The sequence below is a fragment of the Bubalus kerabau genome, chromosome 13, assembly GCF_029407905.1.
Source record: "Bubalus kerabau isolate K-KA32 ecotype Philippines breed swamp buffalo chromosome 13, PCC_UOA_SB_1v2, whole genome shotgun sequence".
Classification (NCBI taxonomy): Eukaryota; Metazoa; Chordata; class Mammalia; order Artiodactyla; family Bovidae; genus Bubalus; species Bubalus kerabau.
This window is the reverse complement of record NC_073636.1, coordinates 43,065,239-43,086,532: the sequence shown is the minus strand read 5'-3', so window position 1 is coordinate 43,086,532 and position 21,294 is coordinate 43,065,239. Positions and strand designations below refer to the sequence as shown.

Genomic DNA, 21,294 nt, shown 5'->3' with positions numbered 1-21,294 from the left:
CCAAGCCTGGGAACGAGGGTGACCAGGTGGCAGAGGGAAGGGTTTGGATGGACCAGACACTCCCTGCCTCCCACTCGGGGGTGCAGGCCGCCACTACGTCCCAACTGCAGGGCCTCTGCTGAGCCCCAGCTGCTGGAATCAGCCCTAGGAGAAATGTGTGCTGGGGAACTCCACTTGGTATGTGAGGCCCTCGAAGTCCCAGAGGCAGAGCTCTGTGTTTTTGACGTTTCTTGGCGCATGGAATGTGTGTTGCTGAGGGGATGGTAGGAGCATGGTATTGCTCTGGGACCGTGGTTTTCCCTGTAAAAGGCACACATCACAGAACATGTGATCTGAGAACCCTCCAGCGCCAGGGTGCAGTGGCCTGCCCTCACTCCGTGTCGGGACTTGGCACTGCCCTTGGCGCCCTGCCCATTTGCCTCGCAGCGTGTTCGAGGCAGAGTGTGGTCCTCAGGGCTCCATTACGGCCTCCCGGGTGGGCTGCGGGTGGACCGTGGGAGGTGGGGTCTCCGATCTGGCCTGGAGGGGTTTGGCTGACAGGTGTTCTCCTCTGCTCCAGGGAGTTCCTGGGGAAGTCGGAACCGGGACGCCAGCACTGAGTTGCTCGCCGCCCGGGAGCATGAAGGCCTCTGCCCTCGTCCCCCTTTCCTCCTGCCAGCCCGGCCCCCCGGAGATGCGCCTGGAGAGGGAACACGGATTCCAGGGGAGGCCCTGGCAGACCTGTGGCACCGCCCTGGGTGGCGGGGAGCAGGGGGTCTCTGTGGACCACACGGAGGCGGCATGTGGCCCTCTCCACCTCGTGCTGCCCCTCAACCCGAGGGCTTGTTGGGAAGACAGTGACAGAACTTTCTGGCCATCGGCTAGTCAATCCCATACCTCCTGAGCCAGGCACGGGGAGCCTGGGACAGGAGGTGAGGGGTCTTGGGACCACGCTGAGCTTTCTGGCACCACCCTTGAGAATGTGGGCGAACGTGGGTTCTTTCTGTTCCCCCCAGATGGACGCTCATGGCTCCACCAGCCCCTCCTGCCCTGCCCACCCTGCTTGCCTTCCTCGGTGTCCCTGCCTCCCTGGGCTGCCCCGCTGCTCCCCACCGGGGAGGGGCCGGTGATCTGCCTTCCTCTGATGTCCACCCACTTGTCTGCCTAACCAGACCTTAGACTGAGCATTTATTTAAGAATAAAATCGTGGTGGTGGTCTGTCTGTTTTCTCAGTGCTGCCTCCAGTGGTGTCCAGGCTGTGCCCACAGCCCCAGGCCACTCTCAGAACCCGACCGTATGTGAGGAGGAGGTGGCTCTGTAAGGCCAAGGATTGCGGGCTTTCTTCCTGCTCCTGCAGACACCGAGGTCCCGCGGGGAGGGGTGTTGTGTCGAAGGAGGCGTGGCGTGTTCATGGGGAGGTTGTCTTCTCTGGTGAGGCAGATGGCATTTTCCTAAAACCAGGTCTTTGTGAGTGAGCCTTTCAACCTTACGGTTAACAGGCTCATTGAATGTTGCTGTGTCGATGGATGGGTGGTGGGGTTTCACTCAGAGACCTGGGATGAGCCCCTGATCACTCGTGGAAGGACTCAGGCTGCTGGAGTCCAGGGACTCCCATTCTGCCCTGGGAGTGTCAGCTCGTTCACTCACTGGTCATGGCATTCGGCCAAGCCCACCTCCCACGCACAACGCCAGTGCCCACTCACCGCCCCCCTCTCACCCCCAGAGAGAGATGGTGTGTGGCTTTCTAAGGGGGCTGCACGCCATACAGTACAGGGCTGGTCTCAGGCGGAGGACTTTTGTTTACCCAACTCTCTCCTTGGGCTTCCCTGGTAGCTCAGTTGGTAAACAATCTGCCTGAAATGCAGGAGACCCTGGTTCAATTCCTGAGTTGGGAAGATCCACTGGAGAAGGGATAGGCTACCCACTCCAGTATTCTTGGGTTTCCCTTGTGGCTCAGCTGGTAGAGAATCTGCCTGCAATGCGGGAGACCTGGTTTTGATCCTGGTTGGGAAGATCCCCTGGAGAAGGGAAAGGCTACCCACTCCAGTATTCTGGCCTGGAGAATTCCATGGACTGTATAGCCCATGGGGTTGCAAAGACTCGGACATGACTGAGTAACTTTCACCTTCTAAAGGCAGGACTTCCTCCCCTAGATCCTTAGGCTCTGACACTTTGGAGTCAGTGCCGAAATTTCCCGGGGTGGGGAGGAGCTTATTTGCCTTCTCTTACTCACTGCCCTTGGCCTGTGAGCAGCTGTGAACTGACTGGAGGCCCAGAAACAGGAGACTACACCCTCTTCGAAACACCTTAGAGCTGCCCATGGCAATTCTCAGCCACCTGGGCCTCAGCTTCACATCCCCTTGGCTTTCTGGGACACCCATCCTGACCTGATAACTGCCTTCATGTAACTAAAGCACAAAGCCCGTGTGGCCAGCCCCCTGGGGTTTCTTGGGCTTTGTCAATGGGGCTCCTGGCAGCCCCGCAGCCCAGAGCCACGTCCCCTGCTCGTCCTGACCAGTGAGGCTGTCTGAGACCATCTACACTTCACCCGCTCTGCCTGCGCTCAAGTCTTCATCCTGTTTTTCTTTATCTTTTGTCTGTGTAAGTTGCCTCAGATTTTACAGTGGGGGGTAGGTGGGGAGGATAAAGTAGAATATAAAGTAAAAATACAAGCTGTTAGTATTTTTACAGGTGTCTGACAGCCTGAAGATAAAGCATAACAAGGTTGCTGAGCAAGTAGCTCCCGCCCTTGACACCTTTCAGGTAATTAGGTCTACATGTCTCTGCTTGGGGGTGTCTCCGCTTATTACCTCAGTCCAAGAAGCTCAGCTGAAACTGTGGAGTGGGACTGACCTTTTGTTGAGTCACAAAGTCAGTCTGGTCAGGAACGGCTCGAGATGCCCACCGTTGATCTGTGGTCACAGCCTATGGAAGCGAGTGTCCTGGGAGGTGCCCCAGACCTGAGACCAGGTGCCCCTCCCCCAACACTTGGGTTCTCTGGGTAACACTGAGCCCTGAGTTCACATCTCGCTGAGTTTTTGATTTAACTTGCAGCCGTACAGTTTGGGGAGGGGAATGATTTGGTCCCCAGGAGTTCCACTTCCCAGGACCAGGAGTGGGTGGCAAAAGACAGGTGCAAAAGAACAGTACAATTCACACCCAAAACGCCAACACCCAGCTGATGTTTTCCCAGTGCTGGGTTTGATGACTCAGGCTCCCAGGGCTCTGAGTCCCACAGCAGCTGGGTGAGAGAACGTCCTGTCCCCAGTCCCGGAGTGGTGGGCCATAGTGTATCCCGGCTAGGACACACAGCACCCTGGGTGCAGAGACAGGCAGAGGCCAGAGCATCTGAGCACAAGCAGATTTAATCGCTTTCTCACACGAGGCAGTGACAGCGAAGGGCACGGTGACGGTCACGCTTGGCCTAAAGGGCGGGCAGCAATGGGTGCTTGGGGCGCGACTGCAGGCCCCCCAGCTCTGGTGGGGTGAGAGCAGAGCCCCGAGCCACCCAGGTCCGGCATGTGAGGCTGTAGAGCCTCCGGAAGCTTCCGCCCCGAGCTCCCACCTGCTCCCTGGCTTCGTCCTTCCCACCACTCAGCCGCCATCCCTGGTGCCAGCCTGCTGTCTGGGTAGAATGGAGGGTAGGCTCCCCTCTGGGCCCACCAGTCCTTTTCCAGACCAGGTTTTCCTGCTGCCTCCTGCCTGAAAGGCACAGGGAGGGTGCAGGCCTTGCAGAGGGCTGGGCATTCAGCCTCACCCAGCTAGGTGGGGACCCCAAGTGAAACCCCAGCACTGCCTCCCCTGGCATAAACTTCAGAAGTGCTATTTTCCGTTGCTAAAACAAGGAAAGACCTCAGCTAGTTTCATTTCTTTGTGAAAAATCTTCGAAAAAGCAAAAATCAAACCAATTCTGCACCAGCCAGCCTGTCCTAACCGAAGCCCTTGGTGCTGGACACAGGCGTCCTCCCCAGTATCACCCTCGGTTCCCCTGGGGCCCTGCTATCTGCTCAATCTGGAAACCCCAGGTCGGGTGCCCACATGGCAGTTATAAGGACTCGGCCTGGCACACTGGACCCTGCCAGCATGGCCAGGAGGCAGAGCTGGGCTGGGAGAGACTGGATGGCCAGCCCGCATGCTGCAGAAATACACTTGCCCAAGCTTTGTCACGGCTACCTGATTGGACCCCAGAATGCAAAGGGTCAAAACTGAATATGAGCTCACACAGGTTTGTACGAGGCCGTGGGGAAGCTGAGTGGGCATCTTGGAGGGTGGGGGGGGGGAGGCGAGCCCTGTCAGTGCTTGGGACCTGCTCTCCGGCAGGCAATGAGGGGGCATCTCCACACCCCAGCCCCTCAAAGCCACCACCACGATTCCCCTAGCCCTCCTGGAAGCGGCACTGAAAGAAGCAGGGAACTAGGAAAATGCTTGGAAACAACGGGCAGAGTCAGTCAGCAAGGGGATGAAAGCTGGTCCTGAGACTGGGGCCTAGTCCGTGGGGAGGCTGGGCGGTGGGGTCTGCAGGGCAGGGGGCTCCGCACCCCAGATGTCGCGGGCGTACTCCGTGATGGTCCGGTCACTGGAGAACTTGCCCGAGCAGGCGATGTTCCTGATGACCTTCTTGGTCCACTCCTTGGGGTTCTGCAGAGGGAGGCAGGCGCTTAGTGACCTTGGTCTGTTCCCAGATGCGCTTAGCCCTGGGCAGCCTGACGGAAGGCAGGCCCTCAAAGCTCAGAGCTCACTGGGAAGGGGGCCGACCCACCAGGAAGCTTCCAGGTGAGCAGACAGGGTCTGGAGCCTGAGGGGTCCCGCCAGGGCAGAGTGCACACGATGCACAGACACCCTGCCAGGAGGGGATTCACCCCCAGACTGCATCCAGCGCCAGGAGGGCACTCCTGGAAGGGAAGCTAGGGTACCTCCTTGAGCCTAGGGTCACCTGGCCTCCCAGGCCCTCTCCTGTCCTGTCTCAGGAGGAGACTTCAAGAGCTGTTTCCTGAGTTGAGGGGGATGGTTAGATACAAGCCCCTCGGGCCGTGTCCAAGAATCTGCTTTAACAGATCTGGGCAGTGACTACCCAGCCACGCCCCCATCGCCAACGTCCCCTCCTGCGGCCATCCCTGGCCAGGTGCACGGACTATGACATCCCATCACCTCCCCGAGCTCAGGAGCTGAGTCTTCCCGAGAGGCCCCCCTGGCTGTGCCCGCTTCCTGCAGGTCACACAGAGGCGGGACCCGGGGCCAGGAGAGCCAGCTCCACTCTAGAGCTGCAGGTCACTCTGCAGCTGGCAACGTGTCCACTGCCCTAGAAACCGTTCACCTCCCTTTAAGCACAAAGGTCTTCGCTGCCCACAAGCCACGTCTCCTGCCTTGGGCCTCATGCCCTGCATCATCCCTGCCTTCCTCACCGCACGTAGGCAATCAGACCGTGGGCCGGGGCGTGGCAGCACCTTTGGAAGGCATCACCTCTACCCCGTCCACCGGCTCCGTGGCAGTGCCCAGGCTGCAGGGGCATGCGTGCTAGTGTGGACAGCAGCCTGGCCCCAAGGGTCCTAGGTAGCCCAGGCAGATGCCCAGCTGAGGCGGTCCCTGAGCAAGAGAGGAAGAAGCCCAACCTGCTCTGGGCCACTAGGTCAGCCGCAAGCTCCCGGGAGTGGCCTGAGACAGCAGGACATGGTTCCACCCTGCAACTTCCCTGCCAGGGCCCAAGAACCTCACCCGGTACAGCTGGTCCACCCGGGCCTGGCATGCCACGTACGCTTCATAATCCGCAAACACCTTGAACCTGAAATGGGAGACAGGAAGCTGGGCTGGGCAGGTGGTGAAGGGGAGGTCAGGAAAAGGGCCCCCAGGTTTGGCTGGCTGCGTCTTTGTGCTCCACGGGAAGGGGTGGCCACAGTGGCTGCGCTCTGAGCAACACTGCTGTCCTGCAGACACTACTCTAGAAAAACCTTATTATAGCCCCATGCTGTTGAAAGAAACTGCCCGTGGATTCCAGGAACACAGATTAAGGTCCCCCTCCACCTCCAGGGGGGCCCAGGGGATGCAGGCTCCACCACTACCTGTTCTCAGGTCTCACAAGTAGACAACTGGTGATGCAGGATTTATGCCACATAAACATGTTTTGTTTACAACTGAATTGGGATCACAATTCATTGAACCCTGTAAAGTCCCTCCTGGATCCCAGAATCAGCAGGGCTGAGCGCCCAGCCCCAGGCATGTGTGGAGTTACGATCGGGTCTGACAGAAGCCAGCAGACGATATTCATTGGAATATGACAGACTAACCCACAGGAACTGAAAGTGGAATGAATAAAGGTCGATTCTCGACCTTCAGCAGACCTGCCTTTTACCAGGGTGGAGCAGAAGCCTACGGTCAAGGTAGATGGCACTGTCGACCTGTCACAAGTGAGCAAGGCTGTGCCCAGAGAAGCATCACCCCATGTTAGTACTTGTCATAAAACACCAACCACGTGGAGACTTGTAGCCTCACAAGTTCATTCTACCTGAACCACTCCTGGACTCCCAGCAGTAGTTAACACCCAGGCTCCCTGTAGCCCAGGCATGTCACCTCCATCCACCCACAGAGGTGACATCACCTCCTGCTTGTCGTGCAATCCCATCACCAGGCTCTGAGGCTTGCCAAGCATGGTCAGAGGTCCCACAGGCCCGAGTGCCTGGATGTGGCCGAGCCTCTGGCCTTGGGCTGAGGTGGGGGTGAGCCTCACCGAAGCCCAGGCTTTGCCCCAAATGATGTGTAGTCTTGGGCACCCTCTGTCTGACCCAGTGGTGGGGAGGGACGTGGGTCCTATCCCACCTGTCATGGTTCAGCAGCATGTTGACGACGTCCTTAAAGCAGTCGGGCTCTCTGGGGGAGAAGAAGCCGCCGTTGATCTGGTCCACGGCCTGCCGCAGCTCGGGCAGGCGGTTGTAGTACTCGTGGGCGTTGTACCTGCAGGAGACAGCGGACTCGTGAGCAGGTGGGGCTGGGGCTAGCCAGGTCGGGCTGGCCACCGAGGGCACATCACCCCCAACTCCTCCTCCTGGTACAGACACGTGGTGGCTGAGATGGTCCTCCAGGAGGGGCTGCTCAAAGGTTCCCGCAGAGCCCCCACCCCCAGTCTGTGCCAGGACCTTACAGAAGAAAATAACACATTAAGTCGGACTTGAGAGCCATCAGGGAATCTGGGGAGAGGGAGGCGTGCAGCAGACACGGGATAGGGCCCAAAGCGGGTAGTGCTCGCAGGCTGAAAAGGTTCCACCATTTGGGTTCAGCACCTGGTGCCTGTGGCCTCCCTGGGTCCCCTGAGGGATTTCAGGCAACTAGGCCAAGCCGGAACCCCCTCAAGGTATCCATGGGTGTGGGGACACTTAGAGGAGACGGAGGCCTCGAGAGGGACCCACCCTTTCCGGTCTAGGGCCTCCACGTCCTCCACCCGCAGACCAAAGATGAAGAGGTTCTCAGCCCCGGCCTCCTCAGCCATCTCCACGTTGGCCCCGTCCATGGTGCCGATGGTGAGGGCCCCGTTGAGCATGAACTTCATGTTGCCTGTGCCCGAGGCCTCGGTGCCCGCGGTGGAGATTTGCTGTGACAGGTCGGCGGCGGGAATGACTGCAGGGAGCGGGGCACGGGCAAGACCCGTCAGTCAGGAGGCACACGAGCAACAGCAACGGCAAGGGGACACCGTGTGCTGCCCCCCCATCCCACACAGCTCCCCTTCCCCACCCGCAGCCCGAGGCAGCAGGTCCACGTGGAGATGCCGAGAAGCCCTGCAGTGGCAGAGGCCCTCTGTTCTAGAACCTGCAAACCAGGGCCGTACCAAAACTAGGTGGGGTATTCTTTCCCTTGTATCCTGACATCACTGCTGTCTTAGTCCATCAGCCCGTAGGCTCCTTAAATGACTTCGAAAGGAATTGACTCTCACAGAAGCAGAGGACCGGGGACAGTCTTCCCGTGGCCTCATGCCCAGGAGCCCCTCTGTACAGACTGGGCGTGGCAGCTAAGTCACAACCCCCCAGCAGCTGGGTGGCTTCTCCCACACGCGGGTTCCTGTGAGTGTCTTGCCATGGCGGCAGGAGCGCGGCTTCCATCCTGCCTGCCTCGGTGTCCCTACTCCCGCATCCTCAGCCGGTCCTCAGGGCTGATGGATGCTGCTTCCCCGACCCAACCAATGGGCACTCAGAGTCAGCCAAGTCCAGAGTCCGGCCTTGTCTTCATGGTCAGGCCCAGGTGCCAGGATGGAGACACAGGCACCCCTGGTCCCTCGGGCAGAAGGACATGAGCAGAAGGGATGGTGGACACATGACCACAGCAAGTCCAAGAGCTGGAGAGCATGGGGCCTGTCCCCGAGGCCAGTTCTAGGAAGTGCAAGAGCTAGCCTGGGAGTTCCAGGCGGCAAAGGGCCTGAGACGTGTGAGAAGCTCAGTGAAGCACGAACCACAATCCAACCCCGGAGCCACAGATGGTACAGGGCAGTGGCGGGATGCCAGGGATGGTGCTGATGACCTGGCTGTACTGGAGGGGGAGGGAGTGTGAGAGCCTGCCCTCCACTGGATGCCTGAAGGGCAGTGTACAGTCCCTGGACCAGAGGGGCTGCGACTCGGGCCACGATTCCAGGCTCAGGTTTCCTAGCACTTCCTGCCAGGTCTCCAGAAGCGGCTGCCTTAGAAAGGCCAGTCCAGCTCAGGAGAGCCCTGCTCTGAGGCACGTGTGGCCACAGGCCGTTCTCTGGGTGGCAACACATACCCAGGACTCCTACGGTGGAGGGGCCCCAGCTAGACACCCCCAGAGCAGATGCAGGCCAAAATAAACAGGTGGGGACAAGCAGAAGCATCCTTGGGGCAGGGGGAGAGCAGGGGGCACGGGCCACCAAGAGCGAGCCCAGGGGCAGGAAGACCAAGCTCAGGGGCAGAGGCGCGAGGAGGGGAGGGCAGGGCCTTGGCTACCAGACCGGGGCGCCTCTGGCTGGGGAACGTGGTGTCAGAGCCATTAATCTGCCTGGAGGCAAGACAGACCCTGACCAGCAAGGGCCGCCCGTGGCATCGGGCAGGGCAGGCTCACCTTTCTCAGCCAAGGACACCCGGTAGTTTTCCAGGAAGATCACTTTGAGCCTGTCGCCCACAATCGGGTCATGGTTGACGATGTCGCCAATGGACGTGACCAGCTTGATGATCTTCTTAGCCATGTGGTAGCCCGGCGCTGCCTGCAACGGGGAAAGGGGCACACAGCACACACCCTGTGCTCGGGGCAGGGTCACTGCGGCCTGGTTTCGATGCGCCCAGCTGAGCGGCTCGGCTGCTGGGAGGGGGCCCCACGGGGGCTGAGGTCATGGCATCTGTGTGTCCTTCAACCCGACAGACGGGCCCACAAGGCGCGGCACCCCAGCCGCTCCCTTGGTGCCGACCAAGCACCTCTCGTGACAGCCCCTTACCCACATGCACAGATCTGTCAGTCTCAAACTGGGGTTCCTGATTCTAGTTTGTTTTTCAGAAATGGAGAGAGGGAACAAGGATCCCTGAGGACTGACTACCAACCTCCAGGAAACACGGGGAACCCACGAGGGTTCTGGGAGATTCCAGAGGGACATGGTCTAGGGGAGACACACAACCTGATTTCTGTAAAAAAACTGCAGGGGAAAAAAAGGGGGATGTGGACGAAAACCTATGGACGAGACATAGCTGCCTGGGGCCATGTGAGAATCTCACTGGGTCCTGATTCAAACAAACTCAAGATTTCTAATAAGACAGCCAGGCACGTGGCCCTGGCTGGATATTTAATGATGTGGAGGAATCTTGTCAAGTGTTGTAGATGTGATGGTGGCGTTGTGTGGTTTTGCAGGAAAACATCACTGGGAAGACAACTAATGAAGTTCTTAGGGGTGAAATGTTACAGTGTTTGTAATCTACTTTGAGAAACTTCAGCAGAAGTCAGGCAACAGGTTTGTGGATGTTCTTTGATTCTTTTTTCCTCTAGATTTTCGTTTCTAAAACACATTTTAAAACTTTTTGACAGTCCCCATCTCTGAGAAATGCATATGGAAATACTGACAAATGAAACAGATGCTGTGCAGAATCTGTTTCAGGAACAGCAGGAGTCAGGGGTGGGGGATGGCTGAGACAGAACACAGCGGGTGTGAGCTGCTGCCTGAGCTGGGGGAGCCCACGGGGTGCCTCCACCTGTGCAGCTGCTCAAGTCGGAAGAGAGAACAAGCCTGTGCCCGCTTGCAGCCCCCATGAAGCAGCTGTGCCCAGTCTCCTGGGAAAGGTGGCAGAGGGTGGGGACATGGGGCCTAGAGTCTAGAGACCTGTGGTGGGACCCGCCGACACCCCCTGGCGACACACTGGGACTCCATGATCACGTGTCCTAAAGCACGTGCCACAGTAAATAAAACGCGTGAGGCCAGGCTGAGAGCAGGCCCACATCTTGCTGATGAAGCAGTCAGTGACTGGTGTCCACTCAGCACAGAAGTGCAGGGGACGTGTGGAACTCTGGCAGTCACACCGAGCAATGGTGCTTCCCCACTGGAGGCTGGCCCTGGGGACCCTACTGCCCTGGGCAGGCAGGGGCCCCATCCAGCTCCCTTCCTGTGGCCAAGCTGACGAGACACCTGAACGTCCTGGCCCAGAGGCACAGCTGGGGCCGGGACCTCCGGGCTTTGTGTGTAGGTCGGCGCCCAGCCACCCTCAGCATCCAGCCCAGATACAGGGACACTGCGGAAAAACATGGTGGTCTGTATGTTCCTGCCCAACGCCAAGCAAGAGCATAGAGGCCGTCACCTCACCTTGCCCCCAATCATGACAGTCCTGGGCACAAAGGCCTGGGTCGGGTCCTTCTTTATTCCTGCAAGACAAACAGAAGACAGCCAAGTGAGACAACTGGAGCCAGACACGCCTGAGCCTTGTGCTTGCCACAGAGACGAGCATCCTCAGAGACCAGCCCAATGCAAGCGGCACCGCAGGAGCTTCTGTTTACAGAACTCTGCACTGCGTCCAGGTTGGTGCCAAAGGCTAACCAGAAGCAGATTCTTCCAGAAGGTTCAGTGGAAAAGCTGCGCCTTTGTGTCCAGAACAGCCCGAGACAGGAGCTCCTTTGGGTCTGGTGACCAGGACTGAAGGCCCTTGCGTGTGATGGGCACTCGAAAATGGGTTGACCTTGGGACAGTGATTAACCTGCACAGGGTGTCAGTGAGACCCCCGAGCCCCCTCCCTGCTGGGACAGAGGGTGAGAAGCCCCCCAGAGCTTTCCTGCACAGGAACAGACAGCTCGCCTCCAGCCCCAGCAGAATGAGGTGTCCTTGCCAGGCCACTGGGTTTTCAGATTTCATCGGGGTGGTAGTGTCTACAGAGGTGCAGGGCTGCCCTGAACAGTATTCACCAGGGTCGGGAATCACCCAGGAGATTTACAGGAACTGCTAATGGGCGTGGCTGATCTTTAACGTCTGACCTCAGGTTCCTGTAGTCCCTGAGTTTTGAACCTTCCTGCTTCCAGATAGTGGACAAAGTGACCTAGAGAACAAGGAAAAAAAAAAAAAAACCCAAATCTACAAGCTACATTGTAAAGAAGAAAAATATGCAAACTCCAGGTCACTGAGCAAGTCCTTCCGGGTCACGAGATGGGTGGGAGATGGGGCTGTGAGCGTAGGGTCTCAGGAATCCCGGCCTCCTGGGGAGGGAGGGGACGAGGCAGGCAAAGAGCCCCTGAGGGCTGGGCGGGTGGACTATGTCAGCCCCTCTCCCACAGGGAAACCTCAGAGAGGGGCCTGGACAACCTGGTGGGCAGAGGCCCACAGGCCACGATACCTCCTGAGCCAGCCTGGAATTGGAGCCACAGAGCGGGGGACACGGCCACAGAGAGGGGACACAGCCTCAGAGAGGGGACACGGTCACAGAGAGGGGACACGGCCTCAGAGAGGTTCATGGCCTCAGAGAGGGACACAGCCTCAGCAAGGGGACATGGCCTCGGAGAGGGGACACAGCCTCGGAGAGGGACACTGCCACAGAGAGCGGACATGGCCTCGGAGAGGGGACACGGCCTCGGAGAGGGGACACAGCCTCGGAGAGGGACACTGCCACAGACAGAAGACATGGCCTTGGAGAGGGACACGGTCACAGAGAGGGGACACGGCCTCGGAGAGGGAACACGGCCTCGGAGAGGGGACACGGTCACAGAGAGGGGACACGGCCTCAGAGAGGGGACATGGCCTCGGAGAGGGGACACGGCCTCGGAGAGGGGACACAGCCTCGGAGACGGACACTGCCACAGACAGAGGACATGGCCTCGGAGAGGGACATGGTCACAGAGAGGAGACACGGCCTCGGAGAGGGAACACGGCCTCGGAGAGGGAACACGGCCTCGGAGAGGGACACGGTCACATAGAGGGGACACGGCCTCGGAGAGGGAACACGGCCTCGGAGAGGGAACACGGCCTCGGAGAGGGACACGGTCAGAGAGAGGGGACACGGCCTCAGAGAGGGAACACGGCCTCGGAGAGGGACACAACCTCGGAGAGGTTCACGACCTCAGAGAGGGACATGGCCACGGAGAGGGGACACGGCCTCAGAGAGGGACACTGCCACAGAGAGAGGACATGGCTTTGGAGAGGGGACACGGCCTTGGAGAGGGAACACGGCCTCAGAGAGGTTCACAACCTCAGAGAGGGACACAGCCTCAGAGAGGGGACACTGCCACAGAGAGGCACACGGCCTCAGAGAGGCATCTGGAGCTGGGAGGCCTGCAGTGCCCTGAGCTTACGAGGCTGCAGCCAGGGCCTTGATGCAGCTCCTCCAACCCCAACACACAGCTTCGCCACAGATGAGGAAAGTAGAAGCCGCCCCCCGTAAGTCTCCAGCCTATGAGGATGGTCAACACAGACGGAAGACCACAGCCCAAAATGCAACACCAAGGTGGGGGAAAACACAGGCCACAAGGCAGAACAGCCCCATGAGGTGCAACCCAATCACAGAAAGCACGGGGAGGAGAAACAGGCAGAGAACAGCAGACAAAGAGCACGGAGACAGGACCAGCAGACAGCATGGGGCAGAAAAGGGGGGAGCGAGCCCACCACGGGCGGAACGACGGTGGGAGAAAACCCCAACCCCACACCGCACCAGAGCCCCGGGAGGAGAAAGCTGGGTCTGGGTTTCCACGTATTTCAAGGCACTCCTTAGACGGGAGAGAAGACACCAACCAACACGCTCAGAGGGCCTTGAGCATGGAGAGAACTGACCGGATGGCCAGCGACAGCTGAGCTGGACGAGCGCCGGCCAAGAGAGCTGCCCCCGAGGACCACCCTCCTGACCGCGCTACCTGAGAAGAGAGCGAGGCCGAGGACATCGCCTCAGCCCAGCCACCCTTCCTGGGAAAGGCCACCGACGCCGCGGACACAGAAGGCCCCGGGTTGCAGGAACCAAGCAGAGGGGTGACCAGATGGCCCTCACAGCAGACTGGGACCCAAGTCAGGGCACGGTGAGGGGGGCTGCCCAGGGGAGACCACAAGCACACCCCCGTGCACACACACACTGGCAGATGAGTGGGTGGGGGGCGCACGCCCTGTCAGTCCCGTCAGAATGCTGCCAAGGCCCCGAACAGAGGCAGTGCGGGGGGCAGTAGGTGGCCCTGGCCACCAGAGGGGGCAGGGAGGGAGGGCAGGCCTCCGGGAGACCCACCCCGCTGCTCAGGAGCAGGGGACTCGGGGGCACTGCTGGGGCAATGACAAAGGAAATGCAGGAAATCACAACTGTGAAAGCAAACCCTGGCACAAAACACAGTCTCCGGGAACTGCCGTCTCCGACCCAGGAGACGCCTGGGCCACACACATGGGAGGGCGCTCCCCTGGGCCTTTTCTGAGCACTGGGTCAGAGCCGCTGAACCGAAACCAGCATCTGAACTATCTCATGAGTGACCGGGTGGGGCTCTGGGGACCAAGTCTCCCTCGTGGGAACTGGGGAGCTGACATTCTCCAGAAGAGCTGTATTTGCGGTTCCTTTGTTTTCAAAATTAGGATTCACTTTACTATTTTACTATTAATATTACTATGTTACTACTGCTGCTGCTATGTTACTATGTTACAAAATTTTAAAAACCTTGTGGGTTTCCTTGAGGCTTTATTACCTCATTTATAGAACTAGAAAATGTTCATAGCAACTTTGTGGTTAGGGAGCTCTTTGATTTACATTTGCTTCAAAATTAAATGCCACTTAAACGTTACTAGTTTAAGGCGTACAGACGTAACATACTATTTCATCTTCCAAGAGTGCACTTTAAATGTCTCCCTTGCTGAGTAAAGTGTCTCCAGGTAACTTTAAACAAGTCTAATAACAATAATAACTAAATGTGAAAGAAAGGCTACACCGAGAACCTACGACACAGCCTCCAGGGACCCCAAGGCCCCACCCCAGAGGCAGGGCGTCCCCTGGTCCTCAAGCTCCCCAACCTCTGAGCTCACATCTCACTCCTTGTAGCTGCTCTGCTGTGAACACAGGAAACCAGAAGTCGCCGCTTAAAGCGAACGTGTCACGTCAGATCAAGCGCGTGAGAAAAAGGCCTGGTCCACGGCTGGGGGTGCAGGCAGGGCACTCACGGTTGTACAAGGTGACCACGTGCAGGCAGTTGAGCAGCTGCCGCTTGTACTCATGGATCCTCTTCACGTGCACGTCAAACATGGACGAGGGGTTGACCTTGACCCCATACTGCTTCTCCAGGAAGGCGGAGAACTTGACCTTGTTTTCCTGGGAGAACAGAGGTGAGGACAGTGCGGTGTCCACAGGGCTGAGCCTGTGAGCCCATCTGAGACGCAGTAGGGAGGGGCCGCCCCAGGGAGGACATGGAGGGACGGGGGTCCACGTGGGCAGAAGCGGGGAAACGTGACCCCGAGAGTGGATCTGCACGAGAGCTCAGAGCTAAGCGAGAAACCAGACCAACAAGCAAACCCTGGGAGAGAAGCGAGGGTGAGAAAAGCAGAAAAAGGAGACGAGAAGACAGGGACGGAGACCCTGAAGTGAACACTATTTCTGGGCCCCCAGGGCCAGGCCGGTGGCGTAGCAGAGGTCAGTCTCGGTCTTCAGAGGCCGCCCAGAGAGCCAGCCTGCCTGGCCATGAGGCGGCTGTGGGGGGCCTGGGGGCGCAGACAGTACCTCGAGTGGAGATGCGGGGCCTGCGTCTATTCCCACGTGCTTCCCCCGCAGACAAGCTCTCCCAGAGGACCCAGGGCCCCTCCACAGGCCGAGTGGGGGCTGGGCTCCTGGCCCCATGCCAGGCCTACCTGCTTGACCTGGGCCACGTCCCTGATGAGTGCCTCGTCCCCGACCAGTGGCAGCAGCTTCTTCAGTTGGCTCAGGTCTGTCAGGAAACCCTCCCCGATTCTCTGCAGAACCGTGAGGGATACACAGCTTCTGCGCTCTGCGTCCCCTTTGGCCGCTCATCTCCACCGCACCCCCTCCCAGGAGATCTTGTACACCGGGGCCGCTCAAGAACACGGGAACAACAATGACCCCATTTCCAGCTCACACATCTCGTCAGGACTCACAAGCTGGACCTGAAGCCCAGGACCCCCTCTGAACTCCTGCACGGACCGCCAGGGCTGCCGACCAACCGCCAGGCTGGTCACACAGGTAGGCGGCAGTGCCCACCCCCCACTGATCCAGGAGCCCCCACTCTCCATACACAAGGGGGTGGGTCGCACCCACACAGCCCCAGGCGGGCCCAGGGGCACCAGCCTCACCTCCGCAATGGTCTCTGCCAGCCCCGGGTTACACAGGAGCAGCCAGCGGCGGGGCGTGATGCCGTTCGTCTTATTCTGGAACTTCTCTGGCTCCAGCTCATAAAAGTCCTTAAAGCTAAACACACAGACCACAGGCGACTCGGCAAACGCTGGTTGGAACAAGGTGGGCAAAGGGCACAGGGCCCTCTGGAGGGCCCCGGACCCAGCCTTGCTGTCTGTCTCCCCAGGAGCCCAACCACCCCGGCAGGTGGCTGGAGCCTGGCCTCCTCCCAGTGGTCCTGACAGCGGGCCATGGACAGACAGTGGGGATAAAACGGTACATCGCACAAAGCCTCAGGCCAGCCCTGAGGACGCAGGCCGCTGGGCACTCATGGCAGGTGTTCCACTTGAGGACTGGGATGAGGACTGAAAGACGGAATTCTGTGATCCTGTCCCATGGAGAGGGGCTGGAGCAGGGAACCTGCCCTCGGAATCCCTCGTTCCTCTCGGGGATGAGCCCCAGCCCTGACCTCTGCCCTGACCTCAGCCCTGACCTCCCCCTGTCTGCCCCGGGGCCCCTCATCCCCAGGCAGGTGCTCCAGGAGCAGATCTTCCGCCTGGAGAGATGGAGAACACTGACAGCCGGAGGGGCTCCTAGTGACAAGAGGGCTCATCCCCAGCATCGTCCATCGAGCCAGAGGCTCACCCTCCCACCACTGAGCTCTGGGCGGTTACCAGCCTCAGCCACTGCGCTGCAGGTGGCAGGGATGGGGTGGGAGCCGAAGGGCGCCCCCCACTCACACTGACTGCCTCACGATCTCCGAGTGGATCCTTGCCACGCCGTTCACGGCGTGGGACCCAATGACACACAGGTGCGCCATGTTGATCCGCTTGCAGTCCCCTTCCTCGATCACCGACATCCTCCTCAGGCAGTCCACGTCCCCAGGGAACAGGGCGGCCACGTGCTACAAGGACAGAGCAGTGAGCGGGAGGGCGGGGGCTGCTCCCCCAGGCCGGCTAGAACCCAGGCTGGCTAGCCCTGAGCACAGGGCTGCCTTGGCCCAGGGAGCCACGGGCCTAGCCTGTGGACTTGGCGGAGCTGAGCAGGTGCCGTGTGACCCACAGGAAGAGATGAAGATGCTGCGCCTGGTGGCCCAGGCAGGATGTAACCACAGTCTAGCAGTGAGAACAACCACTCTTTCACCAAAAGATCAAAAGGAGGAAAATCATCACACCTGAACCCTAAGTACCCCCATTCCTGTACCAGCATCCTCTCTATGCATGACAGAGAAAAGACACAGATGACTTTTCCCCATCACCCAAATGCTGCAGTGACGTCTCAGGGGTGACTTTATCCCCATCACCCAAATGCTGCAATGACGTCTCAGGACAAAGGCCTCTGGCATGCCAGGAACAGACACTTACATCTGAACCTCCTCAGATATGGGAAAAAGGGCTCCCCCTAACCCCGAAAGCAGGGCTCCCAGTGTGGGGAACAGCCACCATCTCTGCCAAGGGCCAGCCCCCAGGCCCCAAGTCCTCTGTGAGCAGAGGCTATTCTGTTCAAGAAGCACCTGTTTCAGGCCTGACAGTCCGATATGGAGTGGAGAAGAGGGCTCAGGGGAGCAGGCGCGGCCCTCCTCCCCCCATCACGACAGGATGGGTGGGCCCTGCAGGTGCACCCCCGCTGCCCCGCCATGCTCACGTCCAGGTGCCTCTGATTGATGGCATAGATGATGTCCAGGTGCCGCGGAAGCAATTTCTCAAACATGGACACTGGCCAGCGCTCCAAGGCCTCAGGCAGCACCGTGTGGTTGGTGTATGCACAAGTCTTCTTTGTGATTTCCCAGGCCTGTGAAAATCCAGAAACCCCACAGTGTTCAGAGAAGACCAGTTTGCAACACTCCATAACACCCCACAATGAACAGAGTAGACCAGCTCGCAACACTCCAGAAACCCTACAGTGTTCAGAGAAGACCAGCTCGCAACACTCCAGACAGCCCACAATGAACAGAGAAGACCAGTTCACAACACTCCAGAAACCCCACAATGAACAGAGAAGACCAGCTCACAACACTCCAGAAACCCCACAGTGTTCAGAGAAGACCAGCTCCCAACACTCCAGAAACCCCACAGTGTTCAGAGACCAGCTCGCAACACTCCAGAACACCCCACAATGAACAGAGGAGACCAGCTAGCAACACTCCAGAACACTCCACAGTGTTCAGAGAAGACCAACTCCCAACACTCCAGAAACCCCACAGTGTTCAGAGACCAGCTCACAACACTCCAGAAACCCCACAGTGAACAGAGAAGACCAGCTGCCAGACACCAAGCTGAGGGGCACGTGTAGGGTCAGAGGCAGGTGCTCAGATGCCACCAGGAAGGGCCCTGCCAGCTGCGTGTCTCTGCTCTGGGGCCTGGAGCTTCCCAGACCCGTGGTGAGTGCTTCGCCCCTCACTCTCCTGATGTGACCCAGCACATACACCAAACCGATTCACTCTCCTGTCGTGACCCGGGACATACACGGAACCAAGCACCTCTTCGCTACCTGGGAATCGCCCCCATTTCCTCTGCAAACCCGACAGAGCTCCAAGCAGCTTTATTTCCACCAAACTGACTTCACACCCGTGGTCCAGGGACAGGGGGAGGAGAGCGCGGCCCCGCCCTCTGCTGGCCAGAGGTGAACTGCACCGGCTCAGCCCCACCCACAGGTGCACCCCAAATCAGAAAGGGGCTCTGGCACTAAAAAAGGGGGCAAAATGGCTTTATATGTTGATTTAATTTAGTGATATCAAGAAAACCCCTCTAAAGAGTCCAGGACCAAAATAAGTGAGGTGAGGAGAACAAGCCTATAAATAAACGATGTATTTCTGTAAGCTGAACACCTCTGGGTCTTTGGCCACAGTTCCAAGATGACAAAACATACATGAAAAGCTCCAACAGGTGTCAGAATCCTTTTCTTGTCCAGAAAACCGCTCTTCTCTGGCCTTCGCCCTGCTGCCTGTACTCAGCACTCTGCCCTCGGGAGAAACTCCAGAGCCGCTCCTGTACGTCCTCCTTCCCCCGGCCCTGTCTTCCCAGGGACAGCGTCCCTCTCTTCCCGTAGGCCCCCAGGGAGGCCCCGCTCCGTGTCCCAGGACCAGCCCAGTGCTCGGCCCTGCAGCAGGGCGGGGCGCAGAGCTCACCTTGTCCCAGTCCACCTTCTCCACGTCCACCAGGATCCGCATGAGCTCGGGAATGGCGAGCGCTGGGTGGGTGTCGTTCAGCTGGATGGCCACCTGCGTTGACACGGGGCGACCCCTTCAGTCCTCTCGACCGGTCGTGCAGAACTGGGGTCCTCAGCTGCCTGCCCGCGGAGCCTGGTCATGGGGCCGGCCGCGGGCAGTGGACGGCGCAGCACGGGCTCTGGGTCCCAGTGTGGAGCACGGGCCGAAGAGCAAGGAGCAGGTCACCTCAGAACGCTGCTCCCGCCTGGCAGACGTGGGTGGCTGGCCTCTCCACTGAGCCTGCAACCTGGCTGCTCTGCCCGACAGGGCCCTTCAGAGCATCGCAGGCCCGGTCCTCGGAGGACATGGAGACCCAGGCTGCAGAGCCGCTGCCCGCCCGGCCCGGCCCAGCCCGCCGTGGCCGGAAGGAGGAGGCCCCGCCCGGAAACGGCCGGCTTCGGCTCCCTGCTCGGCCCCTCTGCAAGCGCACCTTGTCTGGGAACGTCTCGAAGGAGGTTCTGACGGGGTCACGGCAGCCGAACTTGGATGACTTGAAGCGCCGTATGATGTCCTGCAGGGTGGCGGCCACCACGAAGTACTCCTGCTTCAGCCGCAGCTCCTTCCCCTCGAAGAACTGCAGACACGCCCAGAGGGCAAGTCTGGGCTCAGCCTTGGCCTTGGGCCCTGGGGCCCCCAACCCAGGGAGGGGCCAGGCTGGGGTCCAGCCCAGATCTGGGGCCAAGGTCAGGTGACCCTCAGACAGGGAAGGAGTGCAGCCAGGAGGGGGTCACACAGCGCCCTGCGACGGGTCAAGGCCAGGAACACAACCTCTGGGGTGCAGGCGTCCGGAGGCCTCACGCCTGAAGCGGGAGATTCTGCTTGCAATCTTGTGGGGTAGGATGGGGAACGGGGGGCATTTTCCTGTGAGCCCTTCAGCCCAGGGTCTTGTGCTGCTGTGTGCACATATTTATTTCACTGGTAAAACAGAAACCACACCCACCGAGCTGAACCTAAGGGCTCGTCTGCTAAGAATCTGGGGGCTGTGGAGCATGTGGCTGAGACCCCCATCTCGCATGTGGGGAAACGCCTACAAAGCTTTTCAAACCACAACCGGGTGGGTCTCAAGGCGTCACTGCAGGATAGGCACTGCCGGGCCCACCCGACAAGTGCACCCCCCGATTCTTAGGGAGCCACAGCAGGTGCCAAAGAGCAGACTCCAGCGGCAGGTGAGGTGAGGGCTCTGTGGCCCTGTCTTTACGGGGAGGACTGGAGGTGTGAGGCCGGGGGCTCCTGGGCCCTGTCGGGGATGCCATGTCCGTCCTCACTCTCAGGAGGTCAGCTGAGACCAGTGTGAGGTGCAGGGGGGCCCTGATGGAGCCCAGCTTCCTGCACTAGGAGGCAGCACAGATGAGAGTCCCCTTTCCCCCTGGTATTGCAGCAGCTGCTCACGTTGTCATTGGGATACAGGACCCTGGAGATGTTCTCAGCCAGGTTCCGGTCCAGGACCGCCTCGATGTAGCCGCCCACGTTGACTGAGGGCAGAGAGCGGGGTCAGGACCCTCAAGCCTGTCAGGCTCGCAAGCGCCCTGATGGGTCTGAGGACAAGCACTCCTGAGCAGAAGGCGCCCCACGGTTGCTCTGCTGCCCAGCCCCTCCCAGCCCCAGGCCCTGACTCTTTCTGGAGGACGTAGGATCCCTGGGAAGCCTAAGGCTCACGGGGAACCCGCCCTCAGCCCTCCCGTGCTGGGGAGCCCTGTGGGCTGTGAGCACAGTTGGGGTCAGTCTGGGATCAGGCCCCAGGTGGGGACAGGAGGGGACGTACAGTCGTGGAGCTTGAAGTCGTTGGGCGCCTTGGCGGACCACAGCCTCATGGTGTTGACGGTGTCGTTCTTGTAGCCTGGCACCGGGGTGTCGTACGGCATGGCCAGCACCACCTGCCAAGGGAAAGCGTGGTCCCCAACCTGGGCCGTGCCCCCCGAGGCTGGGGTGGCTCCCTCACAGAAGCAGCCTCCTGCTGGTGGCTGCCACCCGCCCTCCTCTGGCTTCTCTCCTCCCGCCTCGAACAACACCGACCGCTCTCACTTCTTCAGGCCTACCTGAAGAAGGTAGGCCTCCTTCAGCTCCTACCTTCCATACCAGTGTCCATGGTCACCTGGCCCTGGGCAGCCCCTCCTCCCGCGTCCTTGGCCTCCGCCCTCCACACCTGCCCTCTCGTCCCTCAACTCTGCGTGGGCGACTTTGATTTTGAGACTCGCTTAGCCTCACCCCGCACACAGCTGCTATTTCTGACCATGCCCCATGTCTGTGGAGGCTCCTCCTATGGCCTTGACCTCGAACTTCAGCAAACCAAAGCGGTCTGTGTGCTCCCTGCTCCCCATCCCCGTGTACCCGGAAGCATCAGTGTGCTCTAGCCGA

General features: G+C 59.6%; 2 protein-coding genes across 3 annotated transcripts in view; one reads left to right on the top strand and one right to left on the bottom strand.

Annotated features, from left to right (window-relative positions):
* ABHD12 (abhydrolase domain containing 12, lysophospholipase) overlaps positions 1–1,201 on the top strand; it is a 53,470-nt gene extending 52,269 nt beyond the window's left edge. For both annotated transcript variants that reach the window (XM_055544140.1, XM_055544139.1), the window contains exon 13: positions 560–1,201. In XM_055544140.1, coding sequence (XP_055400115.1) covers positions 560–599 — 40 coding nt within the window. In that variant the 3' untranslated portion in view covers positions 600–1,201. The remainder of the gene's footprint in view (positions 1–559) is intronic.
* A 2,125-nt stretch (positions 1,202–3,326) lies between these two features.
* Positions 3,327–21,294, bottom strand: part of PYGB (glycogen phosphorylase B) — a 35,749-nt gene continuing 17,781 nt past the window's right edge. Inside the window, exons 6-20 of the mRNA XM_055544138.1 lie at positions 20,702–20,813; positions 20,329–20,411; positions 19,370–19,513; positions 18,859–18,951; positions 17,376–17,522; positions 16,472–16,635; positions 15,692–15,806; positions 15,233–15,334; positions 14,552–14,699; positions 10,754–10,812; positions 9,034–9,175; positions 7,377–7,584; positions 6,790–6,924; positions 5,692–5,758; positions 3,327–4,617 (exon numbers count right to left, since the gene is read on the bottom strand). Coding sequence (XP_055400113.1) covers positions 4,465–4,617; positions 5,692–5,758; positions 6,790–6,924; positions 7,377–7,584; positions 9,034–9,175; positions 10,754–10,812; positions 14,552–14,699; positions 15,233–15,334; positions 15,692–15,806; positions 16,472–16,635; positions 17,376–17,522; positions 18,859–18,951; positions 19,370–19,513; positions 20,329–20,411; positions 20,702–20,813 — 1,872 coding nt within the window. The 3' untranslated portion in view covers positions 3,327–4,464. The remainder of the gene's footprint in view (positions 4,618–5,691; positions 5,759–6,789; positions 6,925–7,376; positions 7,585–9,033; positions 9,176–10,753; positions 10,813–14,551; positions 14,700–15,232; positions 15,335–15,691; positions 15,807–16,471; positions 16,636–17,375; positions 17,523–18,858; positions 18,952–19,369; positions 19,514–20,328; positions 20,412–20,701; positions 20,814–21,294) is intronic.